The 25,415-nt window shown below is 44.1% G+C and overlaps 1 protein-coding gene across 2 annotated transcripts in view; it reads right to left on the bottom strand.

Annotated features, from left to right (window-relative positions):
* Positions 1–25,415, bottom strand: part of LOC137261246 (nuclear pore membrane glycoprotein 210-like) — a 58,409-nt gene that overhangs the window by 24,375 nt on the left and 8,619 nt on the right. Inside the window, exons 3-25 of one of the 2 annotated variants that reach the window (XM_067798961.1) lie at positions 23,511–23,642; positions 23,202–23,301; positions 22,560–22,710; positions 21,141–21,270; positions 20,720–20,848; positions 20,052–20,120; positions 19,674–19,780; positions 18,585–18,725; positions 18,039–18,179; positions 17,095–17,247; positions 15,747–15,852; positions 15,348–15,431; positions 15,000–15,145; positions 14,395–14,506; positions 13,692–13,751; positions 13,042–13,065; positions 4,346–4,392; positions 3,971–4,044; positions 3,755–3,854; positions 3,364–3,556; positions 2,423–2,529; positions 2,094–2,198; positions 1,780–1,881 (exon numbers count right to left, since the gene is read on the bottom strand). In XM_067798961.1, coding sequence (XP_067655062.1) covers positions 1,780–1,881; positions 2,094–2,198; positions 2,423–2,529; positions 3,364–3,556; positions 3,755–3,854; positions 3,971–4,044; positions 4,346–4,392; positions 13,042–13,065; positions 13,692–13,751; positions 14,395–14,506; positions 15,000–15,145; positions 15,348–15,431; positions 15,747–15,852; positions 17,095–17,247; positions 18,039–18,179; positions 18,585–18,725; positions 19,674–19,780; positions 20,052–20,120; positions 20,720–20,848; positions 21,141–21,270; positions 22,560–22,710; positions 23,202–23,301; positions 23,511–23,642 — 2,513 coding nt within the window. The remainder of the gene's footprint in view (positions 1–1,779; positions 1,882–2,093; positions 2,199–2,422; positions 2,530–3,363; positions 3,557–3,754; positions 3,855–3,970; positions 4,045–4,345; positions 4,393–13,041; positions 13,066–13,691; positions 13,752–14,394; positions 14,507–14,999; positions 15,146–15,347; positions 15,432–15,746; positions 15,853–17,094; positions 17,248–18,038; positions 18,180–18,584; positions 18,726–19,673; positions 19,781–20,051; positions 20,121–20,719; positions 20,849–21,140; positions 21,271–22,559; positions 22,711–23,201; positions 23,302–23,510; positions 23,643–25,415) is intronic. The other variant, XM_067798962.1, reaches the window with a different exon arrangement.

Below are 25,415 nucleotides of genomic sequence, written 5' to 3' on the forward strand. Positions count from 1 at the left end.
TGCACACCACACATATTCAACTTCAAACACATCTTTACACATCTTGACATTACACAATGCTTGACACAATGCTCACATCTTGACACAATGGACCCATCTTGATGTTACACACATCTTCACACTATACACACATCTTGAGAACTCATATCTGGACACAATATACACATCTTGACATTACACACATCATGAAACAATACACACAACTTGACAAAATACACACATCTTGACATTTACACACATATCTTGACAGAACACACATCTTGTCACACTACACCTATGTTGACAGAACATACATCTTGACATAATACACATCTTGACACAATACACATCTTGACACAATACACATCTTGACACAATACACATCTTGATACAATACACATCTTGACACAATACACATCTTGACACAATACACATCTTGACACAATACACATCTTGATACAATACACACACCTTGACAGAACAGAGCACCATAAAATGTAAAAACAAGTCATAATACTCTTTTACACAATTGTTGGAGATTTTGTTCAAAAAGCACAAAACAATGCCCCATGATGCCTGCATAGGATCAAGGTTGTCAAGCTCAGTGAGTGCATACATTCTGACCGCTCATATTACAAACATCTTCACAAAATACACACATTTTGACACAATACACACATCTAGCCACTAAGCTTACCAGTGTTACCACACACATTCACAATCACACACATCTTCACACTTGGCATGTATAGACAATGTATACAACTTGACAACACACACACACATCTTCACACTTGGCATGTATAGACAATGTATACAACTTGACAACACACACACACATCTTCACACTTGGTATGTATAGACAATGTATACAACTTGACAACACACACACACACATCTTCACATTTGGCATGTATAGACAATGTATACAACTTGACAACACACACACACATCTTCACACTTGGCATGTATAGACAATGTATACAACTTGACAACACACACACACATCTTCACACTTGGCATGTATAGACAATGTATACAACTTGACAACACACACACACATCTTCACACTTGGCATGTATAGACAATGTATACAACTTGACAACACACACACACATCTTCACACTTGGCATGTATAGACAATGTATACAACTTGACAACACACACACACATCTTCACACTTGGCATGTATAGACAATGTATACAACTTGACAACACACACACACATCTTCACACTTGGCATGTATAGACAATGTATACAACTTGACAACACACACACACATCTTCACACTTGGCATGTATAGACAATGTATACAACTTGACAACACACACACACACATCTTCACACTTGGTATGTATAGACAATGTATACAACTTGACAACACACACATACATCTTCACACTTGGCATGTATAGACAATGTATACAACTTGACAACACACACACACATCTTCACACTTGGTATGTATAGACAATGTATACAACTTGACACACTAACTACACATCAGCATCATATCATTTTGGCAAAGATCAAATATACTGAGCAACAAAAGAAATGCAAATCTGGCCTCAAGTTTTTAAATAGAAGATGCACTTACATCTATGAGATTTCATTCTATTTTCACACTGCTGTTTTTTTCAGTACATTTGGTACATATTTCTCCACTGACTTTGACCAACAGTGACCACAGAGATCATTTATCAAAGATAAGAGCCACCAGCTGTCCACAAATAAGAATGAAAACCTGTCATTATAAAATGCAATTAAATATCAATATGACACTGAAGAAATATACGTACCAGTACAGACTTGGACTTGATGTCATACTTGAGTCCAACAACATCGGAATTGTGTTCCTCGATAAAGAAATAGCCAGAGCCTTTCTTGATGCTTATGGTCACCTGAAAGATACAAGGTTTGTATCAGCAATACCAGCATTCTGCCTCACTTCACTACTTCATCATGCTCTAGAAAACAAATCACTGAAGCAAACAGATTAACATAATATTGAGATTCAAACCACCGATATACAGATCCTAGGACAACAAAGGGACACAACTCTGTCTACATAGCTCTGATTAGCCCAGGGCTGTGGATACCACTATCTGCTGACCTTGTTGGAGGGATGATTGAAGACAGACACTTGCTCTGGTGAGATGAAGGGCGCTTCAACCAGTTGGAGCTCGATCGACTTACTGATTCGAGGATGGATAGCTTCCTGACAAGACAAGAGGAATTAGACTGTTATAAACACAGGTATTACAGTACAAGGTTTGCTGTCACACCATAGGTTTATCCCTACAAACAATCTTACAAAGTCAAGAGTACCAGAAAGTGACTGATGATATTTCTATAGAAGTGTTAGAAACATTAATCTTGTGGGCAGAATACTTCTGGTCAAGATCGACTGTTGAGAGGAAACCTCCCAGCGCGGTCACTCACAGAAATCTTGCTGCCAGCGTTCCTCAGATGTCTGGAGTTGTAGCTGTTGGTGGTTGCTGAGACAACCACGGTTCCTGGTTTTCCAGCTGGCTGAAGAGTCTGGTAAGCTGGAGAGAAAACAGGTGGTTATGACAAGTTTCTGATTCATGTACCTTTGCAGGAGAAAGAACTAGAAACATCTACCTACATGCATTCCATGCAGTCTCACAAACAAATGAGTCAAACCTGGGATTTAAACTGAGATGTGAAACATTTACACATGGGCATTTCCACTGGCAGATTTCACAACTTCAGGATGTTGCAAGAATAATAAAGACAGCATGACATGATCAGTCATGACAACAATGAAGAGTGAAATGCTCATTCCAGCTTTGAGACTGATGTTTTGTCTTGTCTCTGTATCTGACCCACAAAGAGGTCTTCAAGGATGTTTTAAATTCAAAAGACAGAATGTGACTTACAGACCTTTCAGGACTACGTATTTCAGGATTGTCATGCATAACCTTCACTATCAATAACCATGCATTCATGGAAATGTGTTTTTTTTTAAATAATCAGCACTTGGAGAAGAAGTTATGCATCCAATGATTATTGCAGCCCGTGAAACTGTGACTAGAAAAGGTTTACACTTCCATCAGTGTGTGAGGAGGGCACACCATATATGATCTCTAGGAAGGGAATCAAGCCTAGACCTTCCACATGATAGCAAATGCTGTTAACACTATGGCATTGTCAAACCTATGAGCTTAAACTGACATAACATCACACTTCAAAACAAACATTCACAGATCCTAAGACTATAAAGGGACACAACTTTCTGCACTGTCAATATCACAGTTCAAATAAAGTGATGCATTATATTTGTACATCAATTTGAAGCACTGTACCAACTCCTCTGCAGCAAAGTTAATTCATAGCAATGTTGTAATTTCTCTACTTACTCCTGACAATCTTCTTGCTGTCCTGTGAGGAGGTGATGTCAGTGGTCAGTTCGTCAGGGTTGGGGATTGAGGCTAGGCTGGTGCTGGAGACGCTCCAGGTGATGGCGAGAGATGAGAAGTTGTCAAACCGCCGGCCGCTGCTGTCAGTCACAGTAACCAAGATGTCTCGCTCATACTCACAGTGAATAGGAATCTGAAGGATGATATGAAATAACATTGGACACATCCATACTCCAAACCCTGAAAGAAGTTTACAAGTTATTAAACATGGACTACTTACTGTTTGTCAATACACGCACTAAAGAGGCAACATATCTGAATAGTGGTAGAAACAGTTCAGACACAGACAAAATGCTCAAACATCTGTGGATGTCTCCCAGTAGCTACTCACAGGTAGATGTGTTTCATGGGTGACAGGGCATGGCGGGAGGTTGGGGTCTAGGTTCAGGACTGGCTGCAGATGGAGCTCCACTGGCTTGGCACACAGGAACCTGGCAACAGTGTGTAATTGATGGAGTCAGTTTTGGGTGGGTTGTTAACTGATTGATTGGTAGCTTGAATGAAAGTTTAGGGGTTTTAAACAAAACAACCAACAACCCTCCCTCACCTGATGTGGGTCTCCTCGGATGCAGGGAAGTGGTTCTTTGCAGTCTTTTTGTTGCCAACATTCAGCGTCAGCACCTGCAGGACCAGACAATTTCTTCACTTGGATGTGGAAACAGCCAATGTTACTGACATCAAATATTTCTTGAAAGTCGTCATGTTACATTTAGCATCACACTTTCTTAGTTAAGTGCGAACATTTCATAATCCAAACTCTAAAAGTCAGGCACCTAATCACCAAAGTCAGCAATCTAACACAACTCAGCTACTGAGACTTGCACAAAATGGATGTCTGATAACTGGAAATCTAGATCACAAACTATGTGTATGTATATACTGGCAAGGTGCCAAACGATATGGTGAGGTGAGTGGGACCTACCTGCTCCCCAAAGTCCAGACACAGAACACTGAAGGCATGATACCCTCCTGTAAACACAGACATGAATGTCAAGGTCACCTTGTTTCTTCCATTGCCAGTACTACCTATGTATGTATCAATTCCATCAGTCATCTCTAAACACTAATGTTTAAGCACTATTTCTTTTCTTTCAAAAGTTAGATCAGAGCCACATACGAAGATGTTTACTTATGTAATAATAATGGTGTTGTTGTACATAGTGACATCCATGTTGACATTGGTGGAGTCAAGAGACACACAGCACAGCTCGATTTAGTGCCTTGTTACTTGCACTGGTGCAATCCAGAATTACAAAGTGCAACCTAGCTATTAGTTTAACATGCACCAGGTGCAAGTCAATTCTTGAGTGGGGAATTGATAAATAAATAATTCAGTAGTATATTTCTTTCATTACATATTGCAATAACAGCAGAGCAATATATTTTGTCTGGTGCTACACGGTTTCTTTCTTCGGTTGCACATGGTGCAAGTAGGTTAACATCTCTTGAATTGAGCCATATGAAACCTGAAGAACCATAACGAAGCTACATCAGATGATAAAGTGAATTCAAATGGTTTCCATACAAGGAAACAAACCCATGTCTTGATGGGAATGATCGAACACCTAATCCATCGTGCCACTGGCCTATTCCAGCACCAAGTGTAAAGTATTAGTGCAACAGCAATATATCATGTCCATTAGCAAGTGGATCATCTCAAATCTTACGTGTGACTCAATAATAGTTTTGTTACACTGTTTCTTTGAATCATGGCAAAAGACTGCTAGGAATGTTGTATGATCTTAAGTTCAAATTTTCTGCACTAATGTTTCTTTACATAAGGAAAACATCAAAGTCAAATATAAATAACAAAATAATATTAATTAATTGGACATGAACAAAGTACATATCAGAAAAACTGTTTGCCAGCAGCTAGTTGTCCCTGGGATCATTTCCATACATTGCATTGGGACATGTGAGGACACAAGTGTATGAGAACATGTGAGGACACAAGTGTGTGTATAGGGACATGCGAGGACACACGTGTATGTATGAGAACATGTGAGGACACAAGTGTATGGGGACATGTGAGGATACAAGTGTGTGCATTGGGACATGTGAGGACACACGTGTGTGTATGAGTACATGTGAGGGTACAAGTGTGTGTATTGTGACATGTGACTGAGGACATGTGGGAACATGCAAGGACACAAATGTGTGTATGGTGACGTGTGAGGACAGATAAGACTGCCTCTGAACTTGTACTGACACACAACTGTAGTTTCTGTGATACCGTTATATTGATCTGTGTCTGATTTATGAACTACACATTACTTTGTTCCTTGTTGCTGTCACAGATGAGAGTGTGAATGCATGTGTGCCCCTGGGCACAGTGTGAAGAAGGGTTTGTTAGGGTGGACACATATCTTTGATAAGATGGAGGACTTCACGAGGGAGGACTTCACTAGGACTGGTGCAAGCTCGGGTATAAGAAGCTTTTGCAATGCATATTCTACACTAGCAAGCTGTGGTGGGATGAGAACATGAACACACAGTGTGGTACAGACAGGGGGATTAAACCAAATGATCAATGATGCTCCATACCAACCCACAACCAGCGAAAGCATTCAACTGTGTTTCAATCCGTTTACCAGTTTGAATTGAAGCTGAGACAATTAACAGGGGCAATACAGGAGGCACAAAGGCAACCCAGACTTACAAAGTGGGCAAATACTGGGGTGAAAACAACAGGGTTAAAAAACACAGATAGGGTGTAGAGCATGAATTGAACACGAACACACACCACTACACTTAGTTTGGAGACACTCATGAATACAGACATGGTGCCAATAAAGGCAAAGAATGTTTTGACAACTAACAGCTGAAATCTGTCCCTTGGTATTTCAAAGTCCACCTACAAATTTTGTTGACTTTCTTACACTCAGTTTCCACAAAGAGCGAAAAGCAATGTGATGTAATCGTCAAGTAACAAGTATCACAGAAGAAATAGACTGTTTACCAGGACAAGAAATAGCATAAATTTATACAAACCTGTAGAGGTTATGAATTCTTTGAAGAATGTCCTCCTTGGGGTACATATAAGCATTTTTATGTCCATTAAAAATCCCTACGACAGTTGTAACTATTTTGATAATAAAATATTTACAAAACAAAAAACTCGTTTTTGTCTTGTGGGACCACCTTTACAGGGCCCCCCAGGCCCCCTACAGCCAAGAGCAGGTAACTCTGGCCGTCTACCTCGCACCTCACTTTTCATGCTGAACGTATCAGACAGAATGAGGGGAGGCGGGTGGCCGTACCCCAAGGAGGACATTCTTCAAAGAATTCATAACCTCTACAGGTTTGTATAATTCTTTTTCAGAAGAAGTCCTCCTTGGGGTACATATAAGCATTAAACAGACTCCCGAAGAGAAGCAATTGGGAGTGGTATTCTGTCTGACAGCAACAGTCCATTCGATCGAAGTGCAAATCTACAATCACACGGAAATAGAAAAGGCACCGACCTGGTCACCTGACCGCTGATGTCAATCAAGGCGGGGGCGTGACAAAGCTGAGGACCCGCTTGTCAAAGCTTACATGCCCATTGGCTAGAATTTGGGAAATCCCAAATGAGAAACCCCGCCCACCCAAATCAAAGTTTGGAGACCTGGACGTACGGGACACTCGCCAAACTGAACCTTGTCCATACCGCACTAGCAAGCTAAGCAGGGAAATGGAAAGGAAAGTAAGGCACCCAGCCAAAGAGGGCGGGACTAAGAAACCATCACCAAATATCACCGCCGATAAAATGGGAATGGATAGTTACCCAACACCGAGTGCAAACAGATATAGTTATCAAACAAAGCTTAATCAGCTTGAGCAGAACTATTCTGTCTACTGCAGGGAACTGACTGACCGAACTGAGCACACTCTCGTGAGTGTCTGTTCAGTTGGTAATGACGGTTCTGACGTGGCCACTGCTCTCACTGAGTGAGCTGACAACCCCTTTTGGGGGAGATAAGCCTTTATGTATATAGACCTTGCAGCCTGCCGATACAATCCATCGGGATGCCGTCTGTGTATCAGTCGGATAGCCAGCCATTCCGCCACCACAACAGCAAAATAGCTGTTTCTCCGTACGGAGCAAGGCTATTCTCTTAAAATAACTTTAAGAGGTTTCATAACGTCTAATACACGAACCTTACGGTATGTATTATCAGACGACGCAGGCAGCATGCACCCAGTTAGATCGATAGGCGCGGTAATTCGAAGCGAATGATCGAATTTTTTGGGCGGTATGAATCCGGTAAGCGAATGCTAACCCGATCCTTATGGAACATAGTAAGATCCGGGTCTGAAAACATGACGTGTAAGTCGCTAACACGTCTACCAGACGTAACCGCCACTAAAAAGTCGTTTTCCAACTTAACAGTTGTAACGACGGGTTGGCCAAGTCATAAACGAGAGGAGTGGGTAACCATTCCAATACTCGAGACAAATTTCACGACCGGACGCAGTCTGTCCACGCCTGCAAGAAAACGCTGTACCCGGGGGTATTGTCCCAACAAGGCACCCTCAACGGGTATGTGGAAGGCTGAAATAGCCAGGGAGTAGCCTCGAATCGTAGAAGCGGCTAAGCCAGATTCTAAACGAGACGGTAAGAACTCCAATACTTCAACTACAGTCGAAGAAAAGGGATCGAGAATCCCTCTATTTCCACACCAGCGCGCATAACAGGCTCATCTATCCTCACACTGTACATTCGTGGAATCCGTCCACGAAGCCAGAATTGTGTCTGCAACTGATGCAGGAAATCCGCTCTTTTGGAGACGATTCCGGACAGTGGCCAGGCCACCCACTGAATCCTGGGGATTGGGGTGAGGCTGGCCGTCCTGGGATAGTAGGTTCGGTCGCCGCGGTAATAGTACCGGCGGCTACACTAGCGACCTGAGTATTACCGGAAACCAGCGTTGAGACGGCCACAGAGGTGCGAGAAGCACTAGTAGCCGCGCTGGTTGGGTGGCAAGCTGAGACAGAACTTTGGAAATCAGGGGAATTGGCGTAAACGCCGACACCACCCTGTCCGTCCAGTCCCGCTGGAAGGCGTCGGCGGCAATCGCTCTCGGATCAGGAATCCGCGAACAAAAACCCCGGAATCTAGTTCGTCACTCCAGAGGCAAACAGATCCACCTAGAACGACCCAGACAACTGGGAGATAATCCCGAATATCTCCCGATCGAGCAACCACTCGTGGGGAGCCAGAACACGTCGTGAGAGCGCATCTGCACGCACGTTGTCGACCCCTGGGAGATACACAGGCATAACCCGTATGCTGAACTGATCGCACCATATTAGAAAACTGCCACGCCTCCTGAAGGAGCGACGGAGACACAGTGCCGCCCTGCTTCAGAATGTAGGACATCGCCGTCTGGTTGTCCATCTCTAGACAAACCACTCGGCTTCGAACCTGATCCACGAAGCGTTCGAACACCAACGTCACAGCTCTCAACTCTAACACATTGATGTGCAAGGTCGCCTCTTGGTCGGACAATAGTCCCGACATCGCGAGGTCGCCCAGGACGCATCCCCCCCAACCCTGTGAGGGAGGCATCCGTCTGAACTGTGAGCGACGGTACCGGGGTCATCAGAGGTAAACCTTTGAATAGATTCCCGGTATCTGTCCACCACCGCAAGTGACGTATCAACCACTGGGGAATAGCCAGATTCTTCTCGTAGCTCTCCGAGTGGGACCACTGTTGTGCTAACGCCTGCTGAATGGAACGCATTCTCCGACGTGCACGCCAGACTATGTCCACCGTCGCCGCCATGTTGCCTAGCAACTGAAGCCACGTCCGTGCTGAGGCAATATGGGACTGAAGGAACCTTAACACTATGCCCTGTACCTTGAATATGCGCTCTTGGGACAGAGAAACCACCCCTCGGGTTGTCTCGAACCTCGCCCCTAAGAAAACCAGATACTGCCTCGGCACCAATTGATTTTTAAAATAGATAACCCAACCTAGTCTGGTGAGAATATCCATCACCTGCTGTGTGGATTCTCGACTTAGGTGTTGGGAGAGCGCTCTGAGGATCCAGTCGTCCAGGTACGGGAAACAAAAGTTGCCCTGCGCCCTGGCGACCTGAACTGGTACTAGCATGAGTTTGGTGAACACCCTTGGCGCCGTGGAGATGCCGAAGGGGAGCACACGAAACTGATAACAAACCCCGTCGAAGGAAAACCGAAGGTATTTCCTGAACTCGGGATGCATCGGTACATGGAGGTATGCGTCTTTGAGGTCGATTGACGTAAGCCAATCCCCTGCCTCTACAGACGAGATCACTAACCTCAGGGTCTCCATCTTGAAAGACGGCACCTCTATCAAGTTGTTCAAACCCTTGAGATTTAGAATGGGTCTGAACCCTCCGTTCTTTTTGGTTACCAGGAAAAAAGTGGAGTAAAACCCCATAGTCTCCTGTCCTGATGGAACCATCTCTATAGTTGCCTTGTCCAGTAAAGACTGAATTTCGGCACGGAGGATTGCCACCTTTTCCGGCGACTTCGGCACCGGAGTGCAGCGAATCCCGGCAAAAGGAGTAAGCTCTCGCTTCCACTGTGGCGTGTGGCCATCCCTGAGTAATAACGGGAGGCGACCACCCACAGGAATTTCGGGTAGAAGGCAAAGTGTCCCGGCCGACGGCAGAGATTGCCGCTTGCAACGGGACAACTGAGGGCTCCGGAGGTATTCCCTTTACCCCTGCCCTTGCTCTTCCGTGCCTGTAGTGGAGCAGTCCACTTCGGCGCATCCTTAGACTGAGTCGCAGGATAGCTTGAGCTGAGGACCGAAGGCCGCGAGCGAGAGGTGGAGGGTTGTTCAAGAAAAGACTTAAGGGTCCTTGAATTAACTAACGGCCTCCGCAGCCTCACTAACTCCCGTCAAAGCCCCCGGGAACAGGGTCAAGCCCAGTCGGAAAGGCAGAGACAGCAGTGCCTGCTGTGTAGCCGGTGAATACCTGGCGACAGCCATAACCTACGAAGGCCAATCACAGCATACATCATCTGACTCGTGAACGCATTGAGTCGCGCGTCAAATGTGAATGCACCTCCGTCCGTAAGTTGCCGCTCTAACGTGGACGAGGAAAAATCCTCGTCCCCGTCCTCATGCGACACCACCTGCCTCTGCAAGACAGAGAGGTAGGCTGAGTGCACCGCAACCTTAAGTTGCTGCACGGCGTTCCGATATTGCTCCTCAAAGGAGCGGAAACCGAGCGCAACACCTGGTTCGATGAGGTACAAAGCGGCAAGCGGCGACCCTGACAAGCCGACGCCTGGCAGTGGCCAGACGACCCCCCAAGCGCGATCGAGGCGTACACGCACTCGTCGACAGCGGGAGGGTCAAATAGCGCATCGTCCCCCATCAAGTAGCCGGTCAAGCTCCGGGAGATCGAACCGCGAACGGCTACCCTACAGGAGCAGATTAATTACCTCACTGAGGAGTGAAGGTAAAATAGGCAATTGAGCCTCAGCCACCCTACACGGAGCAAACGCTTCCCCAAGAAGACGAAACTCCGCGGGATCGGGGGCGTCCGCAGGGACGACCACCTGCGGCACAGCCCCTTGATCTCGGCTACCCTGCACGGAGTAAACACTTCCCAGGAAGACGAAACTCCGTGGAATCGGGTCAGTGCTACCGCGATCCATTCGCGTACCTGCCCCGGGGACGAACGGAGCGAAAAGCTCCGAATCGGCCTCCGTCGGTTCGCCGAAAAAAGAAGGCGTCGAGACCTCGTGAGATCGACCGCCGAAGTAGGGACCCCGATGCACTGAGCGGAACCGATGCAGGCGGCAAAGCCGGTGCTCGAACCGCCAGTTTGGTTGCCGGTAACCTCGACGCACAAGGGACCCGTCAACAAGGACAACAGACCCAGAAGAGCCGAGTTGTCGGAGTCGGCCTACCTCTGGTTCACTGAAAAACCAGGGTGCCGAGACCCCGTGGTGTCGACTGCCGAAGCAGGAACACCCGATGCACTGAGCGGAACCGAGGCAGGCGGCAAAGCCGGTGCTCGAGAACCACCAGTTAGGTTGCCGGTAACCCCGACGCACAAGGGACCCGTCAACAAGGACAACAGACCCAGAAGAGCCGAGATGTCCGAGTCGGGATACCCCTGGCTCATTGAAGAACCAGGGTGTCGAGACCCTGTGGGGTCGGCTGCCGAAGCAGGGACACCCGATGCACTGAGCGGAACCGAGGCAGGCGGCAAAGCCGGTGCTCGAGAACCACCAGTTAGGTTGCCGGTGACCAACGGTACGAGACCCGATGGACCGGCGCCGGCAAGCGGAATTGCACCCGAGCCGGTGCTCGGTGCAAAACCCCTAGAGCCAGCTGGGAAAACGACACCAGAGCCGTAGCTTGGATCTGAGATTCCCACAGGGACAGCACCCGTGCCTGAGCCTAGACCCAAGACTTGGGTGCACCCCGAAACTGTAACAATCAGAACCAACTAATGGTAACTGATGTACAGAAAACATACGCAATTGAACACACAATATGCAAAATATAAACGCACGGGCGATAATAAATTGCCAAAATACATTAACCCAGCTAAACAAGAAAGTATAAGCGGATAAATGCAGTAACAAGTGTGCACACACAAGTGCGTAATGCAATGAAAAAGACGAAAAGTCTTAAAAACCAACATCCCCATTTTGACTGAAACAAGAACAAATGGGTTAAGACATCTTAGCATGTAAAACATACTAATAAGAAACACGTAGGAATAAGTGAGACGCAAGCGAAACACTTCCCGCACTAAAAAGAAGCCATAAAGACCGCCATCTTGCCTGCCACATGACAGGAAGATAGGACCCGACCGGCAAAGTTACAACAATATATGAATGAAAATTTCAGCCAAGAAATTCCAACTAACGCCCGTGCGAAAGAAAAGGAACCATACATACAGTAGCTGACTCTTTCTCACTCATAATTCCGTAGGCAGATAGCACAAAAACTATCTAAATGGACCACACACGTCTTTCTAGTCGAACGACAGCATGAAAAGTGAGGTGCGAGGTAGACGGCCAGAGTTACCTGCTCTTGGCTGTAGGGGGCCTGGGGGGCCCTGTAAAGGTGGTCCCACAAGACAAAAACGAGTTTTTTGTTTTGTAAATATTTTATTATCAAAATAGTTACAACTGTCGTAGGGATTTTTAATGGACATAAAAATGCTTATATGTACCCCAAGGAGGACTTCTTCTGAAAAAGAAATAATGAATATATTCATGATGCAAGACTAGACACCCAATTATTTATTCAAAGTTAAACAAATTTGGCCATGCCAGAAGATATATCCAACATTTCAGTCTGATGGTATCCAGTGGTTCAAGGATACTTATTCAAACAAAATGGAGGCGTTGATTAATGGGAAATGAAGGAAGCACTTACACCCAAAAAAAGAACAAGGATTGAATTTCAATACAGTAATTCTGTGACATTTGAAAACCAACTTTCAGAAAAAAGTGCAATTCAAACCACATGAATATGCTTATATATCCCTATATGGTGCCTCCATCGTCTGAATGTTCATTATTCATACGAGAGGTCTTGCATCAAGTAACACGATACCGGCAGTGGCGTATACTTGCTCCTAGAACAAGGGAAGCACATGAGTGAAAAATCTCACCTTTTTCATCAGATGGCAAAGACTCTGATTTAACAGTAACATAATTTACCTTGTGTGATGATAGTAGTGCAATAACTGACAAATCATGCTCAAAATCAATGAATGTTATGAAATTTATTTCAAAGGAGAAAACACACAATGTTAACAATCACAGGACATGCAGATAAAATCAGTTTTGGAATACGGAAATATTGTGTTAATGTTCTTCATATCTTCCAATAATTTCTCAACAGGAATGCAAACAAAATCACATGCTGATGCAGCAACAGGTGGACATCTAAACACACTGGGTGTTACACTAGTAGGAACATACCCTTTACACTGTCAACATGTTCCTCAGTCCCTCATGAACACCAGAAGTTGTAGTATACAACCAGTAAATCAGGCCCTTCTTAGTTTGGTCAGACGTCACACACGTGGCAATGTTACTCGGTCATCAACTTTATACATTCCCTCAGTTTTCAGTCAATGGTCAATGTTAACCCAATTAGGGCTTAGGACATTCATAACAGCATATTCTGATTGGCTGACTAAAACCAGACTTCAAAATGTGTACTTCCACAGCTGACGGAGGAACATACTGAATGATCTAAGCACTTTGTTTAAACTCCACTGGTACAATGGATGACCTGTATTTCTGACGTACTTACTGTTGACGCTGAACATGTTCATCTTCTGCATCTTGATAATGGCAGGTCTCTCAGGAATCACTGCAACAAGAATTAATCTTATTAAGAGAGAACAAAACATACACAGGTATTGGGTCACAGTAGACAATGATGTCAGCAAATTCCAACAAATATCACAATGGGAAAACAGTGTTTGATGCAAAAACCATAGCCAGACTGCCAACAAAACAGACTTTAGACAGAGAGGCCCTGACTTACGTCTTCAGGCACTTGTAACCCATCATCATCATTGCTGACCCACAGTCTTGTTGACCTCATCCCTATCTGGTGAAACTCAACAACATAGGTATTGTGGCAATGCGGTCTTTGTGCTATCGTATGGCACCTGCCCACCCATTAGACAAAGAAACAATGGTAGCTCCTTGTCTGTTATACAGGAATGGCAACAGGTGAAAGTGGTTGCATCTGGGGTAACGGGAGCCTGTGGGCCTCCAGCAGGATCCAGGATTCATTGATTTGCATAAAAACCTGCTGATTTCCAAGATTTGTGGAATATTGCCATCCTTTTTACAAACGTACAACATTTGTGGTGCTGTGACCTGAAGAGCAAATCCGATCAGTACTTACATTGAATGTTGAGAAGGATGAAAACATTCTGGAAAGTGTTTAATCCCAAGCACTGACGCATATAAATTAAGGCAATGAAGATGGAGTGAATACTGACGTGTCTGGAAGTATTGTGAAGAGTCCAGCACCCATGGCTGAGGCCCTCCCTGAAACACCACCTCCTTCAGGGTTGCCACAGCGATCACTGCCTCTTTCTCTGGATCTACAGGCTGCAAACAAATGTTTATGAGACCACCTGAAGTCTTTCAGCAAAGAAAACTAATACCATTTTTATCAACAAACCATTTGGTACCAATTACACATCTTTAGAGGACATGACATTAAATTTTGTTTTATTCTGTTCACGACCAGAGAAGTGAAACATCCCTTGCCAAGAGATTTAGTTGAGATGTAGAAGCTACAACATGAATCCTGTTTACATGTAATGAGTACTTTCAGTCGTCAGAAAAGATGGAAAAATCAAAAGCAAGGGTCATGTAACTTTTCTTGAAAGCCAACCAAAACCTAACAATCAAATCATATGAACATCAGGATGGCTGGTTAATACACCATTCCATCCTAGAGAATGCACACCAATAATCCAGATAACAATAATTTTCCTGACTTACTACTGGGTATTTCAAATTCTCTAACTAAACATGTAGGTTGGAAAGAACATAGTGAAATCAGACATAATATTTCACCTGTTGTTGGCTAGCTCACCTTCAGAGGGTTGTAGGCTGCAATCGTGATGGAGTCTTGAAGGACGACATTGCCAATCTGGTAGGATGCTGTCACCTCTGTATGACCTTGACGTTTGGCGATGAAGTTGAGCACAGTGCAGCCATCGCGAGTCAGTTTCACATCACCTGTGTAAGAAACATGCACAGTACATGTGTAAATATTACTCTTATCAGGACAAAGCTTCATCACAAGGGTATACTGGGCATAACAATACCCACGCATCCCCAAATTGTTACAAATCACCTGTTTGTTTATAGCCCTACCTTTCCAGTTTTGCATCAATGTCTAATTCATACATAAAACATAGAGCGCTCCTGGATCACCTACCTCCCTGCTGGTCGAAAACTGTCCCATCACTGTACGTCAGGTTCAAGGGCATTTCTCGACAGTCCATGAAGTTGTGGACACTGCCTGAAATGTACAAAAAAAATTAACTTCAGACTGATAGTAGTATAGCGTAAGATCAACAAAATTTGCCCAAGCAAATCTATCGGTAGGTGGTGGGCAGCCACCAAATTTTGAAAACATGTGCTGTTCCTGTAACCCTTAAGGAACTTTCAGTCTTCTTGAATCTTGAAGAAAAGGGGAACCACATTCTCTGTGTTTATATCCTTCCATGTAAAGTCTATATATCCATGTTTGTCATCATCAAACTGCAGTTGCAGTCTACCTTATTTCAGGTCTGAAAGACTTCATCTCCCAGCTCGTCTGTAAGAATTCTCGTACCTCTATATCGTGCCGCTACCTGAAGAGGGATGCTGAGTGTGGTGCTAATAGCAGCCTCCACCTTAGTTGGTGGAAAGGAGAGGTCAGATGGGGGCAGCACATGGATCTGTAATCAAATATTTAAAACATAGATAGAGAGAAGTGACTAGCTGTTTCTGTCAAACACATGTCAGCTGAATGTCAATGGGATGTCTTCCTACACACTTTTCAACTTGGTGCAACCCACGACCATGGTGGAGGCAGACTTCACGATCAGGGAGAATCTATGATTTAAGACTCTGGGTCTAGATTTTCAAAGCTCTCATAGTGCTAGGACAGTCGTAAGTCCCATACATTAACATTAACTTAAGAAAGCTTAAGAAAATCTAGACCCAGAATAATAGTATCATCAAACATGAAGGGGTGCAACTTCCTATAAACACGTGCTTGCCATTAAACCTGGGAAGGTCCCCAACTGCTAAAGCAGAACGGAATATTTACAACATGGTTACTGCTTTTTTTGGGGGGTGGGGTGGGGTGGGTGTGTCACATACAAGTTGCCTGAAATGACGAGTGTCTACATAATCACCCAACGTAGGCTGTGAAAATACTGAAGACACTGGGTGCGATGTTCTGTAAGATTGCATTTACATAAGCTTGAAATACAGTCAAAGTGTTGTGGTGACATTAAAGATAAGGTCAAGGTCACTTAAATCCACTGGTGTCAGTATAATCCCCAAATGTAGGCAGTCACCAAATCAGAAGACGGCTCATGAGATATCGAATTAACATGAGTTTAAAAAGCAGTCAGTGTCGTGATGACCTTGAAAATAAGGTCAAGGTCACCAAATTTTACTTGTGTCTGTGTAATCCCTCAATATAGGCTGTCACCAAATTTGATCTCGCTTCAACAAGAATCGGGATGAACATATGTACAGACTCTGCTGAATACATAGTCCATTGTTCCGCATTGCAGCAGAGGACAATAAGTGAGTGAGTTACGTTTTACGCCCCAGTCAGCAACATTCCAGCTATATGGCGGCGGTCTGTAAATAATCGAGTCTGGAACAGACAATCAACAACATGTGATCAACAACATGAGCTGATGACACGTGTCAACCAAGTCAGCGAGTCTGACCACACGATCCCATTAGTCGCCTCTTACAACAAGCATAGTCGCCTTTTGTGGCAAGCGTGGGTTGCTGAAGGCCTATTCTACCCTTGGACCTTCACGGGTTAGAGGACAATAAAGTCATTCAAGGGAATGTGAGGGAATGGTTCTCAGGTAGTAACTCCACATCACAATATGTTATACAAACATTGGTTATGAAGTATGCCGCTGAAGTTACCGACTTATGCAGAAACTCACCTGTACAGTTCCAGTATGGGCAGAATTCTTTGCATCAGCGGCCGTTACGTTGGTGCTCCCAAGGCCCATGGTGACAATCTCCCCCTTGATGTTGACACTGGTGATGCTGGCATTGAGGGTGCTCCACACATACTCCCCGCTCCCTCCGCTGGCCTTCAATGACATTGTGAGTGAGTGAGTGAGTGAGTGAGAGAGAGAAAGGTAGATTTAAGCTGTTCTATCACAAAGGAGGTCAACAGCACCGGGCTTCACGTATTGTATCCATGTCTGCATGATCAGCGTTAATTACAACCTACAAAACATTCTCCTGATTACACAACCTACAAAACATTCTCCTGATTACACAACCTACAAAACATTCTCCTGATTACACAACCTACAAAACATTCTCCTGATAACATTCTCCTGATTACACAACCTACAAAACATTCTCCTGATTACACAACCTACAAAACATTCTCCTGATAACATTCTCCTGATTACACAACCTACAAAACATTCTCCTGATTACACAACCTACAAAACATTCTCCTGATTACACAACCTACAAAACATTCTCCTGATTACACAACCTACAAAACATTCTCCTGATTACACAACCTACAAAACATTCTCCTGATTACACAACCTACAAAACATTCTCCTGATTACACAACCTACAAAACATTCTCCTGATTACACAACCTACAAAACATTCTCCTGATTACATCTTGTTATGTTTCTTAAACTTTCTACATACCAATGATGGCATTTCAATGATTTCAAATCAAAAATCAATTACAATACTTCAATATCTCATCCAGCAATATTAGGATAATTTTCAGCTACTACTACATTGACGATAACGATACAAATTGAAATAAAAGGTATTAAAAGTCAAAAAAGAAGCTAGAACTTCACTTCCTGCCCTCCTGCAGGGTGAGTATGTGACCTTGATCTCTCACCTTGATCTTGTAGGTGTGTCTGCACTGTGAAATGGGGTCCCATGGGAAGAAGAGTTCAGGAGGGTTAACGATGATGGGGTCGTAGATTTCCACTTCCTGGCTGCCCTTAACATTCGGTGTGATAGCGTACTCTGAACCATCCTGAGAACCATCATGAGAGTCAGTGAGAAGTTTGTCAAACAGGAAAAAGAACAGCATTAGACATACATGGTGACAACATGTCGGCCCTGCAGGAAAGCCTGAAGTGATATCAGTTGCAGACTTCTGGTGAAATGACCTGCATTGCTACATTGCTCCAAGGTGAATCTGGGATTAGAACCCCTAATCATAGGATCCTGGCATGACTTGGAAGACAACTCTGAACAGAAAAATGCAGTACAGCTGTACAACAACCTGTGTCAACTCTGATCCTGATAAAATATGTCCCACACATATATACAATCATTTGAGTTAAGAATACATGTTAACCCTAAGTAAGTAAATTGTGGTAATGCTCAACATGAAAAAGTGGTAAATATCTGTGATAATTCATAGCAGAGTACAAACCTCACGTATAACAGCTGTGAGAGCTCCATCTATGTCAGTGAAGCCCTTGACCACCGTCTGAACCCGGTGGTAGGTCCCGTTTACAGAGGACGATAACACCTTGAAGTACTTGGAAGGAAACATTGCCTCAATCCTGACATTCTGGAAACAATGTAGACATCAAGAAAAGTTCTTGAAACTCATGATTATCAAAGTGAGGCTGAAGAATCTATCCAATCACCACTCAAGTTGTGAAATCACATGTTCCTTCATCACTGTGGTGATAGAAACCGAAACACCCAAATGTCCCCACTTAGATTCATCATTGTAACAATAGAGCGCAAATACTGTTGAGCAGCAATATCACTGAATGAAGTATTGAGCAAACTAATGAGCACTAGAAATACTTGGTATTATTAAATAGGGTCAGTGCTGAGTGCTTGTGTTGGGCGCAAGTATTGAGCTCATGTTTGGCGTGCCAGTATTACAAAGTGCCAGTAAACATCGTAAATATTGAGAACAAGTGTCCAATGTAATGTCACCAGTTTCAAAATATCATGGCAGACAATGAGGTTGGTTGGAAAGGACATGCCTATCAGTATGAAAAAAACAGTAGAGGTTTAGTTTAGCTTCAAGTCATATCAAGCAAGGTAACATTTCCTACAATCAGAGTGAGTATACGCTGTTATGCTGTTTTGAGCAATGTTCTAGCAATATTACAGTGGTACCCAAGTTAATTCTACCAATGTAGGGAATCAAACCCAGGCCACCAGGTTAAACCACTGGGCCACCCGACCTCCCCTTCAAATGGAAGGAAAGTTTTTAAGCAAATGGCATCAGTTTGTAGTTACTAATCAGGATGCCATTGTACAGAACATTGTGAGCACTAAGGTTGTCAAAACTTTCCCAGCCTAACACAGACTTAAGACAATTAGATAGCTCATGTCACTGTGTAATGGCACCGAGCTCACAAAAACATCAGTAAGATAAAACCCTAACACACTGACTCTTCTTAACGATAAAGATCTCCATATACGGTTTAAACTGAGAAGGACATGACACAGGGCAGCCACCACAGATCACACAAGTCAGGTAATTTTACGGACTTACATCGGAGGGGTATATTTTGTGGCTGTCCTTGTCGTACACCTCAATGAAGATGTCGTATTCCCGGCCCGTCTCCAGAACCCACTTCTTGGTTGGTAGGACAACGAAGGCTGCGAGGGAAATCAGATTGATACTTCACATGACCAAAGGCCATCACTTAACCCCACTAACAACCTCTATTTTTTTTATAGCTCAATACAGTCATCAGGCAATTGCAGCAAACAGACACAGTTCTGCATTTATACTGTTTGCGTACCCAATGATCACTGATACAACCCTTACGCTAAATTACTGTGCCCCTGACAACTGGACAAACATTGCAAATATATGTTGAAGACTGTAAAGAATATATTATTTGTTGTCCATAAAACAAAATCTTACCGAGGTAGCCAGGATTAACAACATGGATCAGAGCTGATGGTTGTCTGAAAAACTCGGTCACAAGAATATCTAAGGTATGTCAAGGTCATTTCCCACTCTTCATGGAGAACTATCCAAAAGTCTGATTACTGAGTACATCATCATATGAGTTAATTCAAATTGACAACATAACAAAACACAAATATCATACAGTAGACACCATGGCACTCCGGAAATCATGTCATTACTTTATTTATGTGTCTTCAACAAACAACACACCACTCTACACCTACATATCTTGTACAATCTGATGTGCAGACCAGCTGGACCGGTCTCCTAGTTCACGCTACTGACCCAAGACCACAACACTGTGCTCAGAACAAGTGAAAACCTCATCACCATGGCCATAAACGATTCTAAGCATTTGATTACTGTAAATCTGAGCCAGTTCTCAAAATTTATTATGTGCCAAAACTTGGAACTAAATAAGAATGGCAGACAGTGAAAAAAGGCAGAGATTATTCAATTCATTATTGTTCCAGTAAAACCAACTCGTACAGTCTCTAAACTCAATGGGACCTGCCCCATTCAGCTTACTACAAGGGTTCAAAGCAGTGTTTGTGTCAGCTACACAATGAAGTATTTCCTCAGGTGGTCTGGCAGTCAGTCTGCTGTTGTGTGAAGGATACTCCTGTCCTTGAGAACAATGTTAGTGGAACCCATCTCCAGAGCCGTAGCAACGGAGGTAGCCGTGTCCAAGCTGCAGATGTCATTGTCTTTCATCTCCAAGTAGTACTGGGGTGACGGCATCTTGATCTCTGCAACAAGTGGCATGCATTAGTTGAACATGTCAGGGGTTCAACTGACTGAGTTTAGTTCTATGTCGCTGTTAGCAATATTCCCTGGGCTTCATTCACTGTACCCATGGGGAGATATTGCACCCTGTTTTTCGGTGTGGAAAGGGAACTCTTCAACTACTGGGATAACCTACCACCCTGGCCAGGGGGTAAACATGCAGTAGGGGTTGGTTGAACATGTTCGGCAGAAATGAACCGAATGTGTGTTGCAGGAGACAGCTGATCATATGTTACAGGGACTTAAAGAACCTACTTGTGAGTGTGTTGTGTTTCAGCAGCTCAACAATATACTTGATGGTGGCAAACTTGAGCACGTAGGCATCTGGAGGACTGAGCATTAGGTTGGCGATGACCATGATACGAACGTCGATGGCCTCGATGTGCTGGAGAATGAGAGGATGGTTAACACTATGGTTGTATGGGCGATATCAGCTTAACAACAAGGACACAACAAATAAGGGATACAAGAAGACAAAGTCATCAATATCAACTGCAGTGGTAAAATACTAAAATACTCTCCATGAATATGTCAACTAGTTATGACTGTCAGAAGTTACATTGTTCTTCACACTGATGTAGAGAAAACATATGTGTAATCTATTCATATGCTAACATGCTTGTAACAGGAAAACAATCAGTGCTTTCGGCGAACTCTTACGACATGCACTTCTGATGAAAGTTGATTTCTTGATTTAAACCAAACATGGCGGAAAAAGAATGGAGATAGATTAAACAGACAAAGTTGCATCCTATGGAAGAAACGAGTGATATTATCCACATCCTTTCACAACCCTGGTGTATATGGAGCAAAATTACCCTGTTCTGTTATCACTGCCAGCCACTCAGGGAAACATTTAACGTGATATTACATCAGTCTAAACTGAAACAGCTACTGGCTAGACAGTTCTATTTATAGGCATTATAAGAACTCCTGTTATATCTTCCTACTTAACCTCTGTTCTAATACGTGTTAGGATTGGATTATTGGTTGCAATTAGATTAAATTGTAGTCAGCAACACTGTTTCAAAACTGAACATTCGGAAAGCCATGGTAATTTCCATATGCTTCAGGAAAACCTCTTCTATGTGATGCGTATACATTTCCATTAGGCAAAACTCAGTTGTGTAATTGTACAATAATGGCTTCACCATCACCCTCATTGACAACAGTCACGTTTGCCATTAAATGTCTTGTGAGTCTTATCAGCTAAAAAAACCACTCTTGTCAGCTGATTAGTGCACTCTCTATTGCCATTTTCTGATTTTCAGTTAAACACGAAATACCAAACATATTCTTTACATGTTGATCAACTAAATCTATGGTGGCTGATATATTGGATCACATACTGTGGTAACACATGCTCTGACTGGATGGAAAGAAGGGAGATAATTTGTCTTATGATATTTTGCCACTTGGGGATTTTACAAAAACTGGGGAAAATGGTAGCATAAGAACAGAGGTTACATAGTAAGATATGACAGGAGTAACCTCTGTGGGCGAGAACGTGGAACTTGATACAGAAACAAATTTGTTACTGGTCTACCACCCTGTAGCAGTAACGGTCTCTGCACAAACATTCCAGATGTATTCAGTGTCTCCACCACATATCCCAGATCAAAACCTGTTCTTTAAACCAATGAGTCTATCCTGCAGTCACCCTCAGTGTCCTACCTTATAAACTGGGTCTTTGAGTTTCATGCTGATTTTAGCACTTCCTGTGCGGATGCCCTCAGCCAGGATCCGATCTCCTTGCAGGCCACGGTCTTCAAGAGGTGCGATGTGATGGGGAGTCGTGTAGTGTGAGTCTGCATACATCTTGATTCTGATTATAACATCAGGTAATATTAAACATGTACATGGCATGGAAAACAATGTAGATGTGTTGAAAACCTTCATGGGAGCACACAAAAGATGACATGACCCCTGGTGTCAACCATTACTATCTCTGACACTTACTGTAACAATCTGCAAGACAGACGAATCAAAAGTCCTACTCAGTGAGACTCAATAAAACTTCCCATCATAAGGAATGTCACGTAGTACTGTCATCATTAAACTCTGAAAATACACACATTGGAAAACACATCTTGGCCTACAACACAATGTCCAGTGCAACATTCCAGATGTATGACGAAGATTGCAAAAAATCCAGAAACTAAGTCTGGCCTTGACTGTGCAGTGATTAATTTGTTAACAATACAGGTGGGTACGATGGCCAGAATCAAGTGCAGTGGACCTAATCCAAACTGGAATCCACTCATGGCCTTCCTTATCAAGTTCCTTACAACATGTTATTATAAACCCAATGAGTACCGGAGTATATTGTGAGCGTCGACAACATCATGTCCAGTCTCAGTGTCGGAAACCAGGCTCCACTCAAAAGATAGTCCTTCCAGGCTGGAGAAAATATTGCCTGAAAAAAATGTGAAAGTGCAAGCTGATAATTTGACGTCATGACCATCATTTCATCTAAAGGCTACCAGAAGGTAAACACACTTCATATAATAAATACACCAGGTTTTACCTCAAATAATAAACAAGTTTGGTACATCATCACATTTTCAACATGAGAAAGAAGAACAAACAAATGGATTCTTGTTGCAAACAAAAATTCTGTCTCACCTTCACTGTCATAACCGCGGGCAACTAGCTCTTCTGGGGAGTCTTCCAGGTACAGAAGTCTGGTCGTTGTGTCAATCACAAGTTTCGTGATTTCACTAACAATGACATTGCATCGCAGAATTTCACCGGTCACTGAAACCATGAAACCATGAGAAGTATTTGCATGGCAGTTAATCTGTGAGTATTCCTGATATTACACGGTGCCCTGTGAATCAACACAGAACATGCACAGTGCAATCTGGATTAATCGGAGGTAGTAAACTGAGAGGTATTTTTCAGCATACAGAGAACTGTTTTAAGAATGTTCATATTTTGAAAGACTCTAAAGAACTTTTATTTCAGTTTATGGATTTGACTGTCATTTAAGTTAAGTTTCTTGAATCAAACAAGTTGTCACTAAAGTCTGGCTTCACATATGCATCTTACAGTACAAACTACATCTTCCATCCATGCCCCATCGAGTTCTGCCCAGCTCCATCCTCCTCCAACCAAACCCATGCCCCATCGTGTTCTGCCCAGCTCCATCCTCCTCCAACCAAACCCATGCCCCATCGTGTTCTGCCCAGCTCCATCCTTCTCCAACCAAACCCATGCCCCATCGTGTTCTGCCCAGCTCCATCCTTCTCCAACCAAACCCATGCCCCATCGTGTTCTGCCCAGCTCCATCCTTCTCCAACCAAACCCATGCCCCATCGAGTTCTGCCCAGCTCCATCCTTCTCCAACCAAACTCATGCCCCATCGTGTTCTGCCCAGCTCCATCCTTCTCCAACCAAACTCATGCCCCATCGAGTTCTGCCCAGCTCCATCCTTCTCCAACCAAACCCATGTCCCATCAAGTTCTGCCCAGCTCCATCCTTCTCCAACCAAACCCATGCCCCATCGTGTTCTGCCCAGCTCCATCCTTCTCCAACCAAACCCATGCCCCATCGAGTTCTGCCCAGCTCCATCCTTCTCCAACCAAACTCATGCCCCATCGAGTTCTGCCCAGCTCCATCCTTCTCCAACCAAACTCATGCCCCATCGTGTTCTGCCCAGCTCCATCCTTCTCCAACCAAACTCATGCCCCATCGAGTTCTGCCCAGCTCCATCCTTCTCCAACCAAACCCATGTCCCATCAAGTTCTGCCCAGCTCCATCCTTCTCCAACCAAACCCATGCCCCATCGTGTTCTGCCCAGCTCCATCCTTCTCCAACCAAACTCATGCCCCATCGTGTTCTGCCCAGCTCCATCCTTCTCCAACCAAACCCATGCCCCATCGTGTTCTGCCCAGCTCCATCCTTCTCCAACCAAACCCATGCCCCATCGTGTTCTGCCCAGCTCCATCCTTCTCCAACCAAACCCATGCCCCATCGAGTTCTGCCCAGCTCCATCCTTCTCCAACCAAACCCATGCCCCATCGTGTTCTGCCCAGCTCCATCCTTCTCCAACCAAACCCATGCCCCATCGAGTTCTGCCCAGCTCCATCCTTCTCCAACCAAACTCATGCCCCATCGTGTTCTGCCCAGCTCCATCCTTCTCCAACCAAACCCATGCCCCATCGAGTTCTGCCCAGCTCCATCCTTCTCCAACCAAACCCATGTCCCATCGAGTTCTGCCCAGCTCCATCCTTCTCCAACCAAACCCATGTCCCATCGAGTTCTGCCCAGCTCCATCCTTCTCCAACCAAACCCATGTCCCTCCCAACTCCACCAACCAAACCCATGCCCACTAATAGAGAATTATCCACAACCATTCTGGTTTCATCACTTCTCAGCAATTCCTCGCAAAAGGATTTCTCTAAATGCAGCGACAGGTCATAGCTGGTGGAGAGCGAGTGTTTACACAGGCTGTCAGACTTTTCTTCTAGCTTGCTTGAGACTGATACTTACTGCACTGTAGCAGACAATCTGTGCAGACACAAGTAC

The sequence above is a fragment of the Haliotis asinina genome, chromosome 14, assembly GCF_037392515.1.
Source record: "Haliotis asinina isolate JCU_RB_2024 chromosome 14, JCU_Hal_asi_v2, whole genome shotgun sequence".
Taxonomy (NCBI): Eukaryota; Metazoa; Mollusca; class Gastropoda; order Lepetellida; family Haliotidae; genus Haliotis; species Haliotis asinina.